The sequence below is a fragment of the Pteronotus mesoamericanus genome, unplaced genomic scaffold, assembly GCF_021234165.1.
Source record: "Pteronotus mesoamericanus isolate MK-2021 breed Mesoamerican mustached bat unplaced genomic scaffold, CSHL_Meso_final contig_20, whole genome shotgun sequence".
Taxonomy (NCBI): Eukaryota; Metazoa; Chordata; class Mammalia; order Chiroptera; family Mormoopidae; genus Pteronotus; species Pteronotus mesoamericanus.
In genome coordinates, this window is record NW_026555085.1 from 2,790,661 (window position 1) to 2,811,194 (window position 20,534).

The following is a 20,534-nucleotide window of genomic DNA, read 5'->3' on the forward strand; positions in this document are numbered from 1 at the left end:
AACACCAATTCAAAAGAACTTATGCACCCCAATGTTCATAGCAGAGTTATTTACAATAGTCAAGTTCTGGAAACAGCCTAAGTGCCCATCAGTAAGTGGATACATTAAAAAACTGTGGTACATTTACAAAATGGAATAAAACAGTAGGGAGATTCCTTTGCTGGGTGTATGAACAATAGAAGACAAAATAGCAAACTTACAGGGTAGGAGTCTAGTGTGGGAAAATCTGGGAAAAGGATCCGATTGTAAAATGACACAAAACCTGGTGGATCCAGGAAAGGATAGAATAGAGGGAGCACCCAGCACAAGCCTGTGAAAACTTAGGAAGGAGACTGGTGCATTTGAAAGAAAGCCTGCTTTCTCCTAAGCCCAAGAAAATACAGGGAAGCTTAACAAGAAAGGGTTTTGCGTGCTCTCTCTCTGCAGCAGCCATGTGGGCCTGAGTGCAGCGCCAGTCATGGCCTGGGCACCATCATGCCTTGGCATGCAGATGGGGAAACGAGACACAGGGAAGCGCAGCCTGGAACAGAGGCTGCGCTGGACTACCAGGGCCCAAGGTGATGACGTTGCAGTTCTGGGTCCTGACCTACCTGATGGACACTTGTGCTTACCAGGCTCAGGACTTCTTCCCCAGCAAAATAGAGCTGGGCCACCTGTTGGTGGATGAGACATCAGTCCTTTGTTTTTGCTCCAGAAAATCTTGCTACTACACTTCAAATTTGTTTTATGCATGTATGCTTGAAATGTGTGTCTTGTGATACCATTAAAGAACCCTATTTAATTCAGCAACAATATGGGATAAAAACAGACACACAGATAAATGGAACAGAATAGAGAGCCCAGGAATAAACTCACAACTATGTGGTTAATTAATCTGTGACAGTGGAGGTAAGAATATACAATGGAATAAAGGCCGTCTATTCAATAAATGGTATTGGAAAAACTGAATAGATACCTGCAAAAACAACAACAACAACAAAAAGAAACCAGAATACTTTTTTACACTATATATAAAAGTAAACTCAAAAGGAATTAAAGACCTAAATTTAAAACCTGAAATCATAAAACCTCTAGAAGAAAACACAAGCAAGAAACTCTTTGACATTGCTTTTAGCAACATTTTTTGAATACATCTCTCCAGGCAAGAGAAACAAAAGAAAAAATGCACAAATGGAACTACATCAAACTAAAAAGATTTTTCACAGTACATGAAACCATACCCAAAAGGAAGAAACAACTTATTGAATGGGAGGAGATATTCACCAATGATATATCTTACAAGGGGTTAATACTCAAACTATATAAGGAACTCATACAAATTAACATAAAAAAATAGTCTGATTTAAAAATTAGCATAGGACCCAAACAGACATTTTTCCAAAGAAGACATACATATCCCAACAGACATGTGAAAAGATGTTCAACATCATTAATTATCAGGGAAATGACTATCAAAACCATAATGAGATATCACCTCACCTCTGACAGAATGGCAATCATCAATAAATCAACAAAAAGGTGTTGGTGAGGACGTGGAGTAAAGGTAAGCCTTGTGCACTATTGGTGAGAACACAGATTGGGACAACCTGTTTTTATACTATGAAAAACAGTATAGAGGTTCCTCAAAAAATTAAAATTAGGACTATAATATGACCCAGCAATTCCACTTCTGGGTATTTATCCAAAGAAATTCAAAATACTAATTCAAAAGATATACGCACCCTTATATTCATCGCAGCATTATTTGCAATAGCCAAGATATGGAAGCAACCTGAGTGTCCCCCTACAGATGAATGGATAAAGATTATGTGGTACAATGAAATATTACTCAGCCATAAAAGGAATGAAATCTTGCCATTTTCAGCAACACGGACCTAGAGGATATTGTGCTAATTGAAATAAGTCAAACAGAGGAGGACAAATGCCATATGATTTCACTTATATGTGGAATCTAAACAACAAAATGAACAAAGACAACAGAAACAAAGTTGTAGATACAGAGAACAAACTGATGGTTACCATATGGGAGGGGGATGAGAGCGCTGGGTGAAAATGGCGAAGGGACTGAGAAGTACAAATAGGCAATTACAAAAATAGTCGTGGGGATGTAAAGCACATCATAGGGAATATAGTCAATAATATTGTAATTTTATGTATGGTATCTGGTGGGTACTAGATTATTGGCGTGATTACTTCATGAGTTACATGAATGTCTAATAATTATGTTGTGCCCTTGAAACAAATATGATATTGTATGCCAACTGTAATAAAAAATAAATAAAACTAGAAATAAATCCATAATAAAAGAATTAAATTCATTGACCACAAGAGGGAAGCTTAGTCCCACTTTTACTATGTGTTAGGAAAAAAACAGGAAAGATGTTTCATGAGAACCTTTGAAATACTTACACATAAACACATTTAACAAGACAAGACAACTGTCAGCCCTACCTGAGGCCGCATTCTGGCTGAAGGGGCTTCAGTGTTCTGAGTGGACTCACTCTTGGACTCTATATATAATTACTGCTACAGAGTTAGAGGCTAGATTTAGATGACCAGTTTCCACTTTCAAAACTTGACCAAAAGACTAAATTTCTTTAAAATTCAGATTCCTCAGAATAATAAAATACAATTATTATCTAGTGAATAAAATAGTAAGATTTAATATGATATCTGTTATTAGTAGTATTTTTTAATTGGTGAGGGAAAAAAATGTACTAAAAAGAATTTTAGTGAAAATTACAATCCTCTGACCTATTTCTCACCTTTCTTCTACCTTAAGAGTTTCATAGTTCAAAAGCAACCTCAGAATCCAAAATATGCTGTTATTCTCTATCATCACTCTTGGTTATCCTAAAACACCTTATTGCCTTGACCACTCCTCATGTGTCTTCCTATCTGCTCTTTAGCTGCCCTTTCTCCCCGGTTCTGCTGGCGCTCTGCCGCGGTTTCCCGTCACACCCCCACACTGGACCCATGCTATATTCAAGGCCGCCGAGAGTCACCTTCTCCTCCTGACTTCTGAGTCTTTGTGAAAATCTCCTTCATTTGTTCAGGACATGCAGATTTAAAATCTTAATTATTTCATTACTTTTTAAATTATTTTCTACCACTTTCTTTGTCCTAATCCAGTTAGCAGACCTAGTGATTTAGTCTTCACATTTCTTCTTATCCACACTCTTGTCTTTTTTTGTTGTTGTTGTTCAAGTGCAGTTGTCTCCATTTTCCCACCACCGCTTTCCTGCACCCCACCCACCCTTACCTCCCACCCTTACTCCTTTTCCCCCTTAGCTTTGCACATGGGTCCTTTATACACGTTCTTTGATGATCCTTCCCTTTCTTTCCCGTTATCCCCCTCCCCCTCCCCTCTGGTTACTACTGCTCAACTATGAATGGTTTGTATCTTTAGAACCCAGCTCCTTGGCACTGATTGCTAACCAAATACATTAAATAACCATCTTCAAGCTGTCAATGTCTCATCCTCTGTCGCACTGCTGCAGCTATAGGGGCTTGCTGCCTCCGCAGGGGAGCGCCGCAGAGAGCGCAGCACACCCTGAAACCTGAGGGAAACTGTCTGGGGCCAGCTGAGGTGGGAGCAGGGCTCTGAAACCCTCAGAGCCCGTCCTGGGGTTGTCACGGATGAGGGGGATAAAACACAAAACGTTGCAAACACTTCCCTGTTTGCCGGAAGAGCAGACAGGGGCACTTCCCTCTTACCGGAGAAGGCCGTAGCACATCCCTCTAATGGGGAAGGCCCTGTTGTCCTTTGTTCCAAGGCTTTTATTGAAAATCTTATCAGTGGGGTATGTAAACAGGATAACAGGAAAGCCTACGTACACTCGTTACATTTGCAAGATAAGTTTCACAGAGATTAGATACCTTTAGGAAAACAATTGACAGAAATCACTGATTTATGTGGGTCTGAGAGGAGTTTAGAATCAACAATAGAGACTATAGATGGGGGGAAGTAGACTTAAAGGTGTCTTAAAGATATAGGGTAAAAGGTGTAAATAAAGCAAATGTCTTAACAATGTAAGAGGTGTAAATAATGTGAATGTCCTTCACAGCATGAGCTGACCAGAGATCTGAGGGAGGAACAGAGCACACTCTCAAGAATTTTCTTTTAGGCCTGATTACCCTGGGACCCTCCAGATCTGATTTAGGGTTGCTTTTTGTGCACTGTTTCAAGACTGAGCCAGGCAAGGGGAGGGAGCCAGCAAGGGATAAGGAGACTGCTTCTCAGCTGCAATGAGGACTCTGGCCATGTCCAAGCCAAGTCAAGAGGTGCAGGGACCTTTATGCCCTTTCTCTGTGTCCCCCAATTTCTTGTCTGCTGCTGAAATTGGCCAACACCTGTCTTAGGTTGTTTACCTCAGCGCGAGGCAACTTACCCGTCATTGGCAATTTGATCATCCATGGCAGAGCAGAGAGGCCTGCTTTCCCCAGGCCTCCTGATTATTTCCCGCCTTGGGGCCCTCCAGCCTTTCCGCAGGGTTACAGCTTCTGAAACCAGGCCGAGCATTTCCCAACAATCCTCCATTACATCCACTAGAATAGAGTAAATGTAAAAGAGGACTGTATTATACACATTTTTAACAATCTTCAGAAATGAGCAGAGATCTTGCTCAATGCATAGACATTTCAAATGATGCTGCCCAGACCCAGAGAGTGGAGGCAGGAACTACCATTTTAGGGTCTGGACATGGTCAGTTCTTAAAACTCCAGCCCCTAAATTCCTCCTAGAAAGCCTTCTACTTTCCTCTGAAAGAATAATCTTCAATGCTAAGCAGTTTTATGTGACATCTACCCCACAAGAGCAAGTATCTTTTAGAAGTACACTGTGACTTTAATGCCAAATGCTTCGATAGAACACAGAATTGATTGATGCCCCAAATGCCATTTTTACTTTTGGAACAAAAAGAAGATAACTTTAAAAGAGTTGAAAGAAACAGATTTATTTTTTACCAGAGAGACCCCTTTGTAAAGCTTAATTGAAGAAAAGCCAAGTGAAATGCTTAGTCTTCTCTATTACCCTGGAAAAAACTGGACTAAGGAACAGCTACATTGCTAGATATATGTTCGTTTATTTCACTGTAATATAGTTATGTCTTTGTGAGACTGACACACAATGACTGTGATTTATACTTCTTACTATATAATGTTTAATGTGTATCCTCTTTCTTCAGTTTCACCTAAGGGACCATTAATACAGATATATCTGTAGACTTGTAAGCTGTCCTTTACCTCCTTTGTAGAATTTACAACAGGGAAAATGTGCGTATTATTCTCTCTCCACTGACTAGAAGATGTTCTTAGACTATAGGGGGAGCAGGTTTGTGATCCCTTTGGATACACGTGCTCTCTACTATTAATTCTACCTCTACCCCCAAAGCATGTAGAAAAGAGACTAACTTACTTGCCTGGAACTTAGTGAAATTATTTTCTAGGGGACCTAAGAGTTTTCTTTACCTTCCATAAAGTCAGGTGCCTGATGACAATGCAATTTGTTCCTGATGCTCATCAGCAGACCTAGAGGTCAGGGTGGGTGGAGGAGTTGATGGCAGATCCTGGGAAGTGTGGCTGTGCGGGGAGTGGTCTACATACACAGAGACGTTTTCACTTATGTTTTTCAATTTTTTACTGAATTTGTTGGGATGGCATTGGTTAATAGCATCATATAGGTTTCAAGTGCACATTTCTACTGTGTGCCCATCACCCAAATTCAGACCATCTTCCATCCCCATATATTAGGCCTCCTCCATCTTCCACCCCCACCCCCACCCCCTTCCTTCTGGTAACCACCACCCTGCTGTCTATGTCCATGAATTTCAGTTTTATATGTTACATACGAGTGAAGTCACATGGTTCTTAGCTTTTTCTGATTTATTTCATTTAGCATAACATTCTCAAGGTCCATCTATGTTGTCACAAATGGCAACATTCCATCTTTTCTTGTGGCTGAGTAGTATCCATTGTATATATGTACACCTAGAGTTTTGGGGCACAAAGGATGTTTGAGTGTTTCCTATGCACCAGATTTAGGCCATGAGGGAGTCTTAAGAGCCTACAGAAGCTCACAAGAAAGGAAAGCTCTGCTTTGAACATCAGCCAGGCCCAGAACATGAGGAAGAAGTAACACTAAACTCATTCCTGCCTGCAAAACTCCCCAGCAGGGGGAATAAATGTGTTTATCCTAAATTAAACTGGCACTTTTAATTGTTACATTGTGCTAAGTAATCTAATAGCCAGATTAAGATATGTTTGTGCAATTTAAAGGAATTAAAGGATGGCCTGTTAATTAAAATTGAGCAACTTTCCTGTGGTATGCTACAATTCCTGGACAATGACAGGGGAATAATTCCTCCAATTCTCATTGAAAGGGGCTAGAGCAGACACATGAATTTCAGCTCAATCAAAAATTTCATTAGTGCTTATCCAACCTACTAGTTATTTCCATATACTTCAGATGTTCTAAAATACAACAACAACAAAAACAGTACCTTAAATATAGAGTATGATCAAATAGCATTTAATAAAAGTTGATAAGTAAGCAAAAATTATATAATTTGATTCATTGGAAATAGACTTTTCCAATTCTCTTTCTCCAACTAATATACACAAATGGGGTATTCATGAAATACATCTATATTCTATTAAATCATTCAGACCCAGATGAGAACCCACACTTCACAGCTCATGTGATAGAGCATCATATTTAAGGATGCGGTTTCTGGACTATATCTTCACATGGATAGTGACTAAAATCATTCCCTAATCCCAGGAGAAGAGCTGAAAGGAAGAATCAGTCACAGGCGAGGGCAGGCACATTTGCAAAAGATGAAAAAACTTTGCATTGGAATGCCTGCCCTCTATTCTGAGGATTTGTGCTGCCTTCCGAGTGGCATAGATAATTAAGGAAGTTGAAAGTAGCTCTGAAGTTGCCAGAATGTTTAAAGAATGGGAGGATGTGCTGAGTGACTCAAACTGTTAATTGGCCATGGGCCTCCTAACATGCCCATGTTAGGCAATAGGGGCTAACTATTGAAGGCAACAACTCTTAGACTCCTTGGATGATTTTCCAAATTAATCTTTTCCTTCACAGTCTCTCAGTTATTAAGTTAAACTGTGCTTCTTAGAACAAGCAATAAAATTGGGTATTATAGAACATGATTATAGCTGCTCAAGTTATAGCAATAGAATCTGTGCTTGGCTGGTAGAGAGATGTGCTGAGATGTAGATTCAGTTTCCAAATACTCACACACAGCACAGCAAACATAACAATGAGTGTTTGTGTTTGTATATATATAAATATGCAAATATATGTATATATGTATATATAAAAAACTACCCAAACAAAGAAGGATGATTTTAATCTCTGTGCAAAGAAAACGGATTAAACAAAGAAAACAGATTGTTCCATCTTTTTTTAAAAAAGATTTTATTTATGTATTTTTAGAGAGAGGAGAGGGAATGGAGGAGAGGGAGAGAAACATCACTGTGTGGTTGCCTCTGGTGTTTCCCCAACTGGGGACTTGCAACCCAGGCATGTGCCCTGACTAGGAATCAAACTGGTGACCCTTTGGTTCACAGCCTGGCACTCAATCCACGGAGCCACACTGCCAGGGCTATACAGGCCTTTAGAGTACTAGCTTTCTGGTACAGGTGAAGAGAGAATGAATCAAACTCTCAAACTGTCATCCTCCCAGGTTGAAAGTGAGCCCAAACACCATGGAGCCCTTTGTTCACACACAGGCATGTTAGGAGGCCCATTAACCCACCACTCTAGCACATTTGTTGACATCAACAGTTGGCAGTTTTCAATCTGATAGAGACTTATTTCAGTAGACTAGCTTCTCTGCCTCCTCTCAGGATTGGTAGGAGAAATGATACAGAACAAAGAAAGTTTCTTATCTGGGGATTTGGGAAAGAAGTGCCTAGATCAAAACCCCTCCAGCGGGAAAAATATCAATACGATTCTTATTGCTAGAGGGAAGAAAAAATGGCAGGGAAGGGAGTCTGGAAGAAGGGACTGGGGATTCTCAGAATTCCAACCGCACAGACTTGAAGTAATGAGGTCTCAGGCTTCACCAAGGTCCAGTGTGAAAGCTCTCATTTCCAAGGCCTAACCTTTAATCCAAATGTTATTTTCTCAGGTTCTAAATGTGGTGCTGTGGGGGGAACCAAAGCGAGCTATGGTATATATATAGATCTAGATCAAAATAACATAGGTATAGTATTTGCATTTAGTCTTTTAAAAAAATTTCATTCATTTCTATGGTCTTGTCTGTATTTTTGGAAATAGATTTAAGAATATTATATTTCTTAGATTCTCCTTTCCCCAGGCTTCTAAATGGGGCCAACATTCTGCCACAGTATTATGAGATTTGGGAGGTGGCAGGTAGGCCTAAGTCATCTCATATGGTGGGCACTAAGGCTTCCCAGACAGGGGTCTTGGCCAATCACCTTGTGTTCTGGGAGCATTCCTTTCCTTGGGACTCTAGAGGGGCTGTGACATCAGCAGTGGCTTCTGATCTCTCAAAGGTATGGGTCTGCGCTGACTTGTTCTCCTCCAGAATTCTAACAGCATTAAGGTGCAATTTCCTATAACAGGAAAGAATTGTAATAAAGAGTCCTGTGAGAGTGTCTATTGGGATTTCTATTTCCTGACTGAACTTTGATTTTACAGTGGCTCTTCACCATCTATGTCACCAAGAATAGCTCATTCAGGAGCCCTCAGAAACTTCCTCAAACACGCAGGAGAGAATAGTGTTCAAATAGGAACTACTTTACTATCACAGAGAAAAGGAACTGAAAGTCTTTTTAAAAATCTCCCAAATTTAGAAATCTCAAGAGGAAAACCAATCAGTGTTTTAGGACTAAACACTGTCATAAGTTGCCAAGCAACACCTTGGGTTGAAGATACTATTACAACATATAAAATATTTTTCTGTAAACAATCTCTGATTGCCATATATTTTTAAGCTCCTTATAAAAATGAGGCATTATGGCAGCAAGGGCAGGCATGGAAAAAGTATCCATGTTTTTTCCTCTGAATGGGGAGATGACAAAGCCTAAATCACAGAATCAGACTCACAACAGAGACTGACACTGTTGGGCTTTCCTCTGGCCCATTCCCAGGCCTCCAGGAAATGTATTCCTTAATGATTATAGAACAGAACTGTGCTGTGGGACTCCTCCAAGTGACCTAGAAGGCAGTGTCAGAGAATGTTCAAAGCCCAGATGTCATCAGATAACCAGTAATGCACAGGGCGTTTGCCCTCATGATTTCTGAACGCGGTTAAAGGGCAGGATAAGACCTCAGCACAACAGTGTGGGAAATCCACCCTGAGTGTATGGATTATAACTGATATTAAAAGTGAACTCGTCATCTGATGGGCTGCCTCATTGCTATGCTTTCTCCATTGAAAGTATTTGAATTCCATACCTTTCTATATGTGGTTTAATTTTCCTTTATATTGCACTATGTTTTTTAAAATATGAGGATCATAAGGTCTTAACTTTCAGGATTCTCAATAGTAAACATCAAAATTAATTCTTTGTATTGGAATTTCCATAATCCTATGACATGCTGAAGTAAGAGTAAAGCCCTCCTGCAGGTCAGCCTCTAGCATTCCTAGTAAAATAGCTCTGGCCAATTTACTTCAGCCTATTCATCAGCTCAAGCTCTCAAATAAGGTGTGTCCCCAAAAGTCTACTCCAATCTCTGATCATATTTAAGATGGTAGACATTAGTAAAAGGTATCCCCTTAACAGTTCATTGTCTCTGGTAACCACTACCCATTTCCAAAGGAGTAGCTTTCCATGCCTCTTCACTTTGTGGAGTGTTGACACTCAGAGTTTCCCCTTCAGTGTTCCCTAAGGATAGTACAGTGCCTGGGGTCCTCTTGGACTCAGTTGGCCATCTTGGAGTCCAGGACACTGGAGGAGAAGCCCAAAGCAATGGGAAGCTCCTGAAATGAAGCTCTGTCACCCAGTATTGCCAAGATTCAAGTATTTTCTACAGCCTGGTAATTTACCTTTTTTTTTTTAGAGGATTTGTTGTCCCTTGGAAGAAACTCTCCAGCTGTCATAGCACAGAGGCATGATCTGTTATCAGCTCTCACTTTAGGTTGTTCCACTGATTATACTCTCACTAATGTGCTCCAGGTATATCCCTTTCTAAAACTTGGATTGAGATGGAAGAGTTGAGTGATTGCCTAACATTCTCAAAAACTCCTTTTTTGTTGTTTGTGCTGTGCTTGTTTGATTAAGAACTTTACATTTTTATCTATCTCCTTTCTTAGGCCCCTTACAAGAGTCTTTTCCTTAGCAACAAAGGTGTCATCTGAAGACACTTTGCTGATTGGCTGTAGCTCAACTGATTTGAATTTTAATCAATCAGGCACCATCACACCCTACATTTTCTTTTCTTTTATTCTAGTCTATTCTACCCCACTGGAGCTCTACAGATCCCCATTAAAGCGCTCAAGAAAATGGTCATGACTGGAGTTCCAATGTTAGGATTTTTCATCACAGTTCTCCTGGTGAACCTTCAGGAATTGTGGGCTATCAAAGGTAAGTGCTGAGAGAATCATAACTAGGGACAATAAGCTCTGAGAGCATTAGAGGAATGAACAGTGGACATTTGAGGGACAATATATGGAGTGAAGGAACAGTTTGATCAGTATTCAGTGGACTACTGAAATCTAAAAGTATAATAAATAGTAGATTGAAGACTTCTGTTCTCACCACAGTTTAAAGTAAGTTAAAGTTACTTTAGAGGAGCAAAACTGAGTTTTATATTGGTCAATGACATTGACTTTGAGATAAGCCAGACTTAAGGGAGAAATATTTCCTAACAAGCATTAACAAGCTGCCTTCATGGGCTTTCATTTATTTTTTTTCTAGATAATTAATAAAATTTTAAAAATTCATAAAATTTCGTGAGGATTAAATGAGAAAAATATGAGACATTCTAAGCTGAATACATGGTAGCTATTCTTTGGCATGTGAATCCTGTCAGAATATTTTGAACAATGATATTTATTTTGGAGAACGCTAGAAAGGAAAGTCACCAAGATAAATTAATAATAAATAAATAAATAAATAAATAAACAATAATCTACCCAAAGGATGGGAAAGGATAGGTATGCTGATAGAACTTGCATTTAATTTACTGCCCCTTGGAACAGTGATAAGCCCTATATATTGGATCTTCAGTCACTATTACTTAATGATTTTTCCAAGAGAGTAGAAATGTGAGTAAGGAAGTAAAGAGTCTGATGTTCTCTGCCATCTCTAGAGCAAATATTGTGCTGTAATGAAGATGTGTTGTGAAAAAATATCTTTCACTCAAAGTGACCACCACAGAGGGTGACAGGTAGACTGGAAATAAGTGAAGCAATAACACAACTCCAAGATGCATGATGGCAATTGCACATTTTATATTTCTCAGAAAGGGCCATACATGCACATGAATACCTGGAAGGAGAGAGGCTCTTCCTTTGGCTTGGAAAGGGGCAATTAAATATTTGTGGGCGTGTGTACTTGCATGTGCACACATAGCTGCAAGTGCTAAATAAATCCCTGGCTTCGTCAATGTACAGTCAGACTTTCAAATCCCCCTCTCCTTTATACCACAGAGGCTGCATACTCTCCAACTGCAATTTTCTTATTTCAAATTGATTATTCCCTTGGTATAGATTATCCTCAGTATCAATCCTAATAGAATAGACTCTATAATGACTGTCTTAATGTAAGGAGCTTTATGATATAAGGGCTCATTGCCAAGAGGTATCCACAGGGTGGGTACAGATCCAGGAAAGTGGGTGCTCTACAACACTGCAAGGTCTCAATCTTAATTTGCTGGGTACCTCAGGCCCCAGTTATATTTTCCATGGGTCTACTCCATAAATACAAAGCAGTTTCTGGTATTTGTCTTTCACTGATTGGCTTGTTTCACTTAGCATGAAATACTATATAATCTCATACTATATAATACTACATAATCTAATGAAGAAAATAAACTAATGAGGCAAAATAGAACTAGAGGCATAGAATCACAGAACAGACTGACAGTGTTAAGAAGGGAGGAGTCGGGGGACTATTTGAAAGAAAGTGAAGGGATTAGTCAAGAAACATATATGAAGGATGGACCATGGACACGGACAATGGGGGTGGGGACTGATTATGGAAGTGGGAGAAGGGCTGGGTAGAGGGAAGGCAAAGGGGGAAATAATTGGAACAACTGTAAAACATTAAAATAATAAATAAATAAATAAATAAATAATTTTTGACCCTAAAGGGCTTTTTATAGGCCTGTTGATATACTAAGAAATTACTTACCTTATCTAATTTAATCTTAAAAATAAATCCATGGAAGAAGCAAAACCACAGAAGAAAATAACAGAAAAACTACATATAAGTAGGTGAAGTAATCTGGTCAATTCACTAGGTAAGTAAGTTGCTAAATAAGAATTCAAAATTCGCTTTGATTTCAAAGTTCAGAACCCAACCTATTAGGAGCTGCTACTGGATTTCTAAAGTGGGAATCATTCCTCAGCTAGTAACATGGAGACAAACCACAGCTTCAGGAGACTCTGGGTTTTCAGCCCCCATTTCCTTCAACCCACCATCTCTAACACTGCCCCTAATTTCTCCCCTCCAATCTCTGTTTGGCGCAAACATACTGCACACAGGCCTTATCTTTCCAGTCACCCCTACTCTCCATCACTGCTCTTTGTTCCACTGAGCCTACCTCTTTCAACTGCCACCCACAATTTGTGTATGATCCTGATTCTTCATCTCTCTCTGCTTGTTCCAACCCTAACTCTCTTTTTTACCTTTCTAGAGGATCATGTGATCATCCAGGCCGAGTTCTATATGACTCCACACCCATCAGGCGAATTTATGTTCGACTTTGATGGTGATGAGATTTTCCATGTGGATATGGAAAAGAGGGAGACGGTCTGGCGGCTTAAAGAGTTCGGTGATTTTGCCAGCTTTGAGGCTCAAGGTGCATTGGCTAATATAGCTGTGGAGAAAGCCAACCTGGACATCATGATAAAGCGCTCCAACCACACCCCAAACACTAATGGTACCTGTCCCTGCTGCACTCCTAGATGTGGGAATCAGAGCTTTAAAATAGATGCTTTAGCTCTTTTTGTTATGTCATTGAGAATAACTTTCCCTTCCAAGGGCCTAACTTTGCCATAAGTAAGTCCTCTAGATTCTCATGCTGCAGGCCCAAAAACTTTGTTATTTTTTTTTCATTTCTTGATGTTCTCATATCTTTTCTCTGCCATCCATAGTTATTTACAAAGTTATGACTCTCAATCTATGTAGGGGGAGCCAGGAATGAGGTCCTTGGATATCCCATACCTCAATGTTGGTTGCAGTTTATGAGTGAGGGTACCAGAGATAAGGACCTAAGACTGTGGTGTAGATTCTCAAGACATAATATCAACTTCTGTTTCAGCTTTAGTGGGAGAGAGGGAGGGGCCAAGCCTAAGCATAGAAGGCTAATTTCTATCATGTGTCCCCCAGAACCCCCGGAAGTGACTGTGTTCCCAAACAACCCTGTGGAACTGGGAGAACCCAATGTCCTCATCTGTTTCATCGACAAGTTCTCCCCACCAGTAGTCAATGTCACGTGGCTTCAAAATGGAAAACCTGTCACAACCGGAGTGTCAGAGACAGTCTTCCTGCCCAGGGAGGACCACCTTTTCCGCAAGTTTTACTATCTCCCCTTCCTGCCCTCAACTGAGGACGTCTATGACTGCAAGGTGGAGCACTGGGGTTTGGATGAACCTCTCCTCAAGCACTGGGGTATGGAGCATCCTTCAATTTCCTTATTTTCTGGTTTCCGCCTGTGATGCATGTGTCTGGTCCTTTGGGACACAGCACAGAGTCCTTTGTTTTGTAATAGTTGTTGCAATTCTTATTCTTGTCTTCTCCCATTATCCAGCTTTCCTTTCCTTCTAAGTTGTAATTCCCTTAATACATTATCCTATTTTCGTCTTCTTTAACTGACTAATAATTGTTTGACTTAGTACACCATTCATTACATTGTTTTATATTTCCCCAGAGTTTGAAGCGCGAACTCCCCTCCCAGAGACAACAGAAAATGTGGTGTGTGGCCTGGGCCTGGTTGTGGGTCTGGTGGGCATCATTGTTGGGACCATCTTCATCATCAAGGGCGTGCGCAAAGGCAATGCTGCTGAACGCCAAGGTCCACTGTGAGGCACTTGCAGGTGGGTTTAGTGTGGTCAGAGGAACACATGTATGGAGTTATCAAGGGAAGGAAACACAGTGGGGGAAAGAACATTGGATGCCTTTAAGGGGAAAAACAGGGAAAGTCATGGCTCTTGACTCACCTTTGCTGGGAGAGAATCAGACATAGGCCCTTTCTAGTATGCCAGGGTTTCAAAGTTCGCCATCCCTTCCCATTCATGTGCGCCCAGACCTTCAGTCTTGGAAATTGTCTCCTATACCTAAGACAACTGTTTCACATTAGAATACTGGGTCCAGTGACCTAGGAAAGTTAGCTTCAAGATTTGGAGGATTCTTAGGTTATAGTTTCCGAGGCAGGCCATCAGTTGGGTCAAAGCATCTCCAGAGCTTGTCTCTCTGAGGGTCAGTGAAGATTCATTGTATGAATCCCAATACCTGTTTTTGCTCCTCCGATCTGAAAAGTGGTGTCAGGGGTGCTAATAGAAGGTAAACCATGCTCTGTTCATTCACGCTCACTATGATGGTAGAATATAGCAGTTCATGTTGAAAAGTTTGTATTTATGAGATGTCAGATGAATATTAAGACTTCTCCTAAGTCAAAGGATTAATGGAAAAGGGGAAGGAATCTGAAGGTAAGTACTCAAATATTCATCTTAAGCTCTTTAGAAACTGTGTGTGTCCTTCTACAGGTAATGGGCTTCCTTAGAGAGAAGATCAATGAAGAGATGTCTGCTTTAATATCTTTACAAACCTGGCAATTCTCCAATTGTTCACCTCTGTGAAGACACCATTCTTCAGCACTTTCCAGCTGCCTAGTCATGCTAGGAGTGGTGATGCCTTTTCAACCTCTCCATATTCTATCACCTATTTGGGTGTCCCTGTTCATTATCTTTTTGCTATTAGCATGCAACACCTCTTCGATAGGCCCCATAAGATCCATTCTTTGCTACGGTAACTTTCAGAAGTTCTATGGGAATTTATTGCTTGGGGTTTCTTCAAACAGTGATTGTGATTTTTCTGAATACAGTAAACCATTGGATGGATCTTAGGTGGTTTTTTGTGTACTTCACAACAGCTGGGGAATATGTAAACCTTTCATCCTCTGTAATTAATAAAAAATATCCAGGTTCATTAGAGTGTGGCCTCCCTCAGAGGATCTGTAAGCCATCCAGTGGCTGTGTGCCAGGTCTCACGTGGACATCTCTAGAGTGAGATTTATTGAGAGGTTTCTACAAGCAACCAGTTCAGAGTTTGGTTTTTGTTCTTGAGCCCCCAAGTCAGTAAAATATCTGGATCTTCAGTAGAATGAATCTGAAAGCCTAAGGTTTGGCCTCTGATAATATGAGACAGGTGGTGGGGAGATGAGGTAGAGTGGAGCACAGAAAAGAGGAGGATCCACATACATTACAGAATTTACATATCGGCATCACCCATTCCAGACTTGATAAGGAATGAGATTAGACATTGAGGATTTTATTTAGATAGACATGGATCCCTGTATCATTCCCAGGAGAATGGCCTGACTTATTCTTGGAACTGTCTTATATTTGTAGATGTGATCGTGAGTGGAAAAACTAGGTAAAGTGTTGGGGGAATATGATATTAAACAGGAGAAAAGAATGTTTAAGACACAGTGACACAGATAAACTGTTCATTTATTTGTGAAACTATTACTTGATATTTACTTCTAAAATGGTTATCAGAACCTACCCCAAATCATGAATACTGATAATTCATAACAACGTGGTAGACTGGCATGAAAGGGTTTCTGAAATGAGTTAGACTTGGGCTGCATCTTGATTCTATCATTTACTATCTAAGTATCTATTGTTATCTTTTAAAATTAAATTTATTGGGGTGAATTGGACAATAAGATTATATAGGTTTCAAATGTACATTTCCATGATACATGATTTGTATATTGCCTTGTATGCCCACCACTCAGAGTCAAATCATCTTCTGTCACCATATATTTGACCCCCTTTTCCCATTGGTATCTTACCAAAAGGAGAAATTTATTAAAGTAATAATAGAGACGGTTCTTATATCTTGGTAGCCTACATTAGCAAACCCAAACCTAAGTCAGAATCAAGTCCTATAAATGCACTTGTATCACAGAAGATGAAATTTAAGAACAATCACTCACAAACAGCCAACTAAGCTTTCCCAAGTAAGGCAGCCACTTATGCCATGGCTAATCAAATCATTTCCTTGCTTTGCTCCTTTCTCTTTTCTATAAAAGACTTTCCCCCAGCTCCTGTTGGCAAAGCATTCTTAACCACTTTCAGTTTGATGCTACCAGATTTAAATCAATTTTTTTCTAAAATAAACTCTTGAAAATTTTAGTGTGCCTTACTTTATCTTTCAACAAACTTACAAGAATAACTAGTAAATAGTAATTTTCTGTATCTATGGTTTATAATATTAAAGCAAAGTGTTTAGAAAATTGAAGATACAATAGGCCCAGATTTTTCTTTTACATAGCTCCATTTTTAATTATAAAATATATAGATGTACAATAGAGAATACACTAAAACTCAGACAAGTATGGAATAAAAAATAAAAACAGTAAATCGGTATCTTACCATGTTTAAAAAAGGCATTTTTATTATATAAAACATTTTATTTATTTATTGTTTTATTTTTTATTTTTAATTTATAAATCATGTTTATTCTTTTACAGTTGACTCAATTTTTCCCCTTTACCACCTCCACCCATCCCACCCCCCACACACACACTCCCACAGTCAATTCCCACTCTGTTGTCCATGTCTATGGGTCATTCATACATGTTCTTTGTCTAGTCCCTTCCCCGCTTTCCACCATTGTCCTCTTTCCCCATCCCCTCTGGTCACTTTCAGTCTGCTCCGTGTTTCCATGCCTGTGGTTTATTTTGTTCGTTAGTTTATTCTGTTGAATAGAGCCCACTTACAAGTGAGATCATATTGTATTTGTCTTTCATCAACTGGCTTATTTCACTTAGCTTAATATTCTCCAGTTCCATCCATGTTGTCACAAAAGGTAGGAGTTCTATTTCTCTCTCTTCCTTCCTTCCTTCCTTCCTTCCTTCCTTCCTTCCCTCCCTCCCTCCTTCCTTCCTTCCTTCCTTCCCTCCCTCCCTCCCTCCCTCCCTCCCTTCCTTCCTTCCTTCCTTCCTTCCTTCCTTCCTTTCCCTTCCTTTCTTTCTTTCTTTCTTTCTTTCTTTCTTTCTTTCTTTCTTTCTTTCTTTCTTTCTTTCTTTCTTTCTTCTTTCTCTTTTTTCTTTTTTTCTCTTTCATAAATGCAGATTGATTTTATTATTTTTTAATGTCAAAATCAATTATAAAATATTAAAAAATTTAAAACCATTATAAAGTCACAGCAATTAAAACATGATACCAGCACAGAAATAATCAAGTAGATCAATGAAATATAATGAGCATTCTAGAGACAAGTGTATATATCTGTCTAACAATGTAATATATGATTAAGTTGGTATTTCAAATCAGTGGGTGAAATAAGGCTTATTCAACAAATAAGGTGCATGGACCACTATTACTTGAAATAAAACAAATATAGAGCCCAATTTCACACATTATACAAGAAATATTCAGGTGAGTTAAAAATCAATGTGTAGAATATAAGGAGTTTTAGGAGAAAATACAAACTACTATTTTTCTTACTATGAAGTAAAATATTCAAACCTAGAAGCTATAAAAAAATATACTGACAATATAACTATATTAAACACTTAAGACTGTACAGTAATATACATATAAAAAGTTAAAGGACAAATAATAGAATAGGAAAGTACAACACATCTAAAAAGGGTTAATGCTTTTTTTTTTAGGGAAAATATTCTATAAGCATTTAATCAAAAATTGAATAAAGAATACCAAAAAGTCATTTGAAGCTTTTTAAAAATAATAGAAACAAGCAAGCAATATACAAAAACAGGTTTAGTTTCAACAGATAATAAAGGAACAATTAAAATAACACATCATTGTCACAATCAGATTAATATGTATTAAAAATATTGGTAATATCAAGTATTGGCAACTGTGAAAGGAACGGGGTATTCTTAGACTCTTTTTCTTCATCTTTAAGCAGTCTCTTCAGCATATTTTGCAGTGCTGGTTTGCTGGAGGTGTATTCTTTTAGCCTTCTTTTGTCTGGGAAACTCCTTCCATTTTCACCTTCCATTTTCATTGAGAGCCTTGTCTGTAGAGAGCAGTTTTGGTTGCAGGTCTTTGCTTTTCATGACTTGGAATATTTCTTGTCATTCCCTTCTGGCTTGCAGTGTTTCCACTGAGAAGTCAACTGCTAGCAATATTAGGGATCCCTTCTACGTTACTACCTCTTTCTCTCTTGCTGTCTTGAGGATTCTCTGTTTGTCTTTGATATTTGCCATTTTAATGATGATGTGTCTTGGAGTGGGCCTCATTGAGTTCCTCTTGAATGGGACCCTCTGTGCTTCCTGGACTTGTGTGACTTTTTCTCTCCTCCAATTAAGGAAGTTTTCCATCATGACTTTTTCAATCCGGTTCTCTATCCCTTCCTCTTCTCCTTCTGGTATCCCTGTTATGCGGATATTATTACATTCCAGGTTGTCCTGCATTTCCCTCAATGCCTCTCCATTCTTTTTGAGTCTTTTGTCATTTTCTCGCTCTTTCTGGGAGCTTTTATCTACCTTATCCTCCAGCTCGATGATTTGATCCTCGGCTTCATCTAGCCTTGCTTTTGATTCCTTCTACTGTGTTCTTCAGTTCAGAAATTGGATTCTTCATTTCCTCTTGTTTCTTATTGATAGTTTCTATGTCTTTTTTCATGCTGATGTAGTTTTCCATAAGTTCCTCGTAGTTTCCCTTTATTTTTTGGTAATTCTCTCTGAGCTCACAGAGCTCATTGAGCTTCCTTAGAATCATTGTTTGGAACTCAATATTTGATAGTTTACTTGCCTCTATTTCATTTAGTTCTCTGTGGAGATTCCTCTTTTCCCTTCAAGTGGGGGGTACTTCTTTGTCTTCCCATTATTTGTGAGACTCTTCTTTTTTGCTTCTGCTTCTTAAATTGATCTGTCTTGACTTCCTGACTTTGTGGTGTGAACTTCTATGGTAGGAGACCACTTTTTTACTTTCTGGATCTGCCTCTGATGATGTCAGATGCATTCCTGTCTGACCTTAGGCAGTCTGTTTGAGACTTTCAGGAATCTACTGTCTGTGGCTGTCTCCTTCAGCTGTTAATCTAGTCACTCTGCACTCAGTAGGTCACCTTAGATAGCTCAGGGTGGGGCAGAATCCCTCCTGGAAGCAGGGTTATTGGGTTCTCTCATGCTGCTGCCATATGGGGTAGGAGTCAGCACTGGGATCCCACTGGCTTCTCTCTCTGTTCTCTCCCCAAAGCCTCCATCCTCAGTCTCTCCTTGAGTGTCTCCAGACGTCTCTGTGCCCCCTTTGGCCAGAGATCTACTGTCTGTTGCTGCAACGCTGCACTCAGCAGGCAGCTTAGACAGCACAGGGCAGGGTGGAATCCAACCTGGGGGTGGGGCTATTGGGTCCTCTGATGCTGCTGCCACTCACTGGGAGTGGTCTCTGCCTGAGCAAGATGGCTGCTGCCACATGGGGGATGAATCAGCACTGAGATCCCGCCGGCTACTCTCAGTTCTCTCCCCAGAGCCTCCTTCCCCAGTCTCTCCTCAAGCATCTCTAGCCCACTCTGCCCCTGTCTTTGCTGGAGACCAGGGTAAGTGGCTGCAATAAAAATTTTTGTGTTGGCCCTTTAAACTGTTCTTTGTGTCTCCAGCCTCCTGCCTGTGGCAGAGAGCAACCCTGCCGCTTTTTGCAGCTGGCTGTTTTCTGAATACTTTTTGGGCTCTGGTGCTGTGGGCTAGAGATCCCTGCCTTTGGTTTAGACCCCGCTCTTCTCAGGGGACTCCAAATGGTCATTTCAATATCCTTCTGGTGCTGCCACCTGTGGGGGCCCCGTTTGCCTTCCTTAGTCTGTACTACACTCCTTACCAGTTAGGTTGTGCTAAAGCCGATTCTTCTGTCTCTGAGGTTACAAGGCTCCTCTCTCGCTATTGTTCAGTTGTTTGTTCCAGGTGATTTCTCCACAATTTAGTTGTAATTCCAGGTTGGTCCTGGGGGGAGGTCACTGTGACTTCCACTCACTCCTCCGCTATCTTGATCTATTTATTTATATTTTATTTATTTATTTTTATTGTATTTCAAGTACAGTTGTCTCCATTTTCCCCTCACCACTCCCCCTGCTCTACCCATCGCACCCTCCCAGTCTTGATCCTCTCCACCTTACACTTTGTCCAT

At 39.8% G+C, this 20,534-nt stretch overlaps 1 protein-coding gene across 1 annotated transcript; it reads left to right on the top strand.

Annotated features, from left to right (window-relative positions):
* Nucleotides 1-10,430: 10,430 nt before the first annotated feature.
* Nucleotides 10,431-16,548, top strand: LOC129067350 (HLA class II histocompatibility antigen, DR alpha chain). Its single transcript, XM_054569171.1, has 5 exons — nucleotides 10,431-10,575; nucleotides 12,851-13,096; nucleotides 13,546-13,827; nucleotides 14,087-14,252; nucleotides 14,922-16,548. The coding sequence occupies exons 1-4, from the start codon at nucleotides 10,494-10,496 to the stop codon at nucleotides 14,239-14,241; spliced, it is 765 nt and encodes a 254-aa protein (XP_054425146.1). The 5' UTR covers nucleotides 10,431-10,493; the 3' UTR covers nucleotides 14,242-14,252; nucleotides 14,922-16,548.
* Nucleotides 16,549-20,534: the final 3,986 nt, after the last annotated feature.

What these genes read in the sequence shown, in the direction of transcription:
- LOC129067350 (XM_054569171.1), top strand. Translation starts at nt 10,494, where the DNA reads ATGGTCATGACTGGAGTTCCAATGTTAGGATTTTTCATCACAGTTCTC. An exon ending in GGAATTGTGGGCTATCAAAG is followed by an intron (nt 10,576 to 12,850) that starts GTAAGTGCTGAG and finishes TTACCTTTCTAG; the next exon opens with AGGATCATGTGATCATCCAG. An exon ending in CCACACCCCAAACACTAATG is followed by an intron (nt 13,097 to 13,545) that starts GTACCTGTCCCT and finishes TGTGTCCCCCAG; the next exon opens with AACCCCCGGAAGTGACTGTG.